Raw genomic sequence first — 1,849 nt, 5'->3', positions numbered from 1 at the left:
CTTAGGACTGCGCACAGACTTGTCTTGTTCAGAGGCTTGTGTCTTGTGTGAACCAAGAACAACAGCTTTCTTAAAATGAGTTGTTCCTGCAGCTCTGGGGAATGTAATGGGCCATATTCATGATTGTTTGAAAGATAAATAAAAAATTAAAATATCTGGCCCTTAATGCTGTGACACAGATTAACGGTCATATTGGAAATTCAATGGTGAGGGCTGAAATGTCTCCTAGAATCCTTCAGCACCCTGTTGCTGGCTTGCCCTGTCGTGACTGTGTATAATCAAGAGTCTGAGATCAGTGCACATTATAACCTATCATTTGAGCTGAACTAGTCCAGCCTGTGGTACAGATCAATTCTTAGCCTTCACTTGAAATTTCCTGATTTTATCACTTCCTTAACGTTTTAATGAGCACAATTTGAGACGAATTTATGGGTTTTTTTAAATGGCAGTGCAAACATAAGTAAAATGCTGTAGAAATATGGCACAAGACAGACTGTAATGGCACTTTCTGAGCACTTATAGCTTGTTTTAAATAATTGTTTTGGATTGAGAGTGTTTTTTTCATATAGCTCAGGTGCATTATTTTCCAAATACAGAATAATAGCTCCTTCAAAGCTTTTAGGGTCTGATTTTTCAGAGATGCTGAGTGCCTACAGCTTCTACAGGATTTAAAAGGAATTGTGGATGCTTAGAACTTTTGAAAATTAGCCCATTAGTATTTTGGGTAAACACAAAATGTGGTTTTTATATTCAGGTTAAGTACTGTAACTAGCAGAAGGCTGGATATAATAAAAAGGCTTCTATGATTCCCTTTCCTGGCCTCTCTGTGTATTATATTGGCTCCTCCATCGTGAACTCTGAGTTCCTGTAGTGTGAATTTGTTTTTAGGCAATGTTCAGAAACTCCAATCATGCTAATACTTATAGGTATGAATAAGGTAATGTATGTTAGGAGTCGAGCTGAAATCGGATAATATCTGTTGCACTATTCCTGTGGACACTCTTTGATTGGGCCCAATCAATGGACCCTGGACCTACAATACTTTCAAAACATTCATCTTGAACGCTGACCCCTGTCAGGTGTTCCCCAGCTCAGAATTTCCAAGCAAATTGACTCCAGCAGCAGCTTCCAGGATGAAGCATTTGTGATCCCACCCAGCTTGCATGAACACTAGTGGCAGCTAGATTGGGCCCTGAGTTTGTGAGGACCTCAGCCAGTTTGCAGCTGTCACACTGTGGTGTGTGCACACTAAGCCTGTGTGTTTAAAACTATGGCTTGGGATTTGTACCTCTAGCTCAAGTGTTTGCACACTCGTTGGAAAATGAGCATGCACTGAAAAGAAAACAGAAAAGGTTTATTTTCTTCTATCAAAAATATATTGTACTTTGGGCTGAAATAAAAAATATATTCAAGACTAATCCCTTGACAAGTTTCAGGTGGTTTGCCCAGACTTATTTCTGCTCCGTATGCTGTCTGATAACCATCAGCAACCAATAGACTTTGTGTTTTCATTATTCGCAAGGGCCAGCCAGCTGACCAGCTGTTACTGAGGTCAGATTTATTCCATGCGACTTGAAGGGTAGCTACCAAGTATGTACATTGTTTGCCAAATCTCAGCCGAATATTCAAGTTTTAGAGCAAGGTGATACGGTCCTGGCATCACTTCATACTACCATGTCATTACCACTGCACCTCCTGCCATTTACACAGCTTGGGTGACACTATGACTTATTGTTTCCTTTCTCTCCATCCAGACTTCCAGGGCTTCCCGCTGGGCTGACCCCGATCATTTTGCCCAGCGGCAGAGCTGTATGAACACTTTTGCCAGCTGGTTTGGCTATATGCCGCT

The 1,849-nt window shown here is 41.0% G+C and overlaps 1 protein-coding gene across 1 annotated transcript in view; it reads left to right on the top strand.

Annotated features, from left to right (window-relative positions):
- The window catches only part of EXT1 (exostosin glycosyltransferase 1), a 61,655-nt gene that overhangs the window by 52,550 nt on the left and 7,256 nt on the right, over window positions 1-1,849 (top strand). The window contains exon 11 of the mRNA XM_019519462.1: window positions 1,755-1,841. Within this exon, the coding sequence (XP_019375007.1) occupies window positions 1,755-1,841 (87 nt within the window). The remainder of the gene's footprint in view (window positions 1-1,754; window positions 1,842-1,849) is intronic.

This window comes from Gavialis gangeticus, unplaced genomic scaffold (assembly GCF_001723915.1).
Source record: "Gavialis gangeticus isolate Ggan-Ray unplaced genomic scaffold, GavGan_comp1, whole genome shotgun sequence".
In the NCBI taxonomy this organism is placed as follows: domain Eukaryota; kingdom Metazoa; phylum Chordata; order Crocodylia; family Gavialidae; genus Gavialis; species Gavialis gangeticus.
This window is presented reverse-complemented; position numbering and strand designations above follow the sequence as displayed.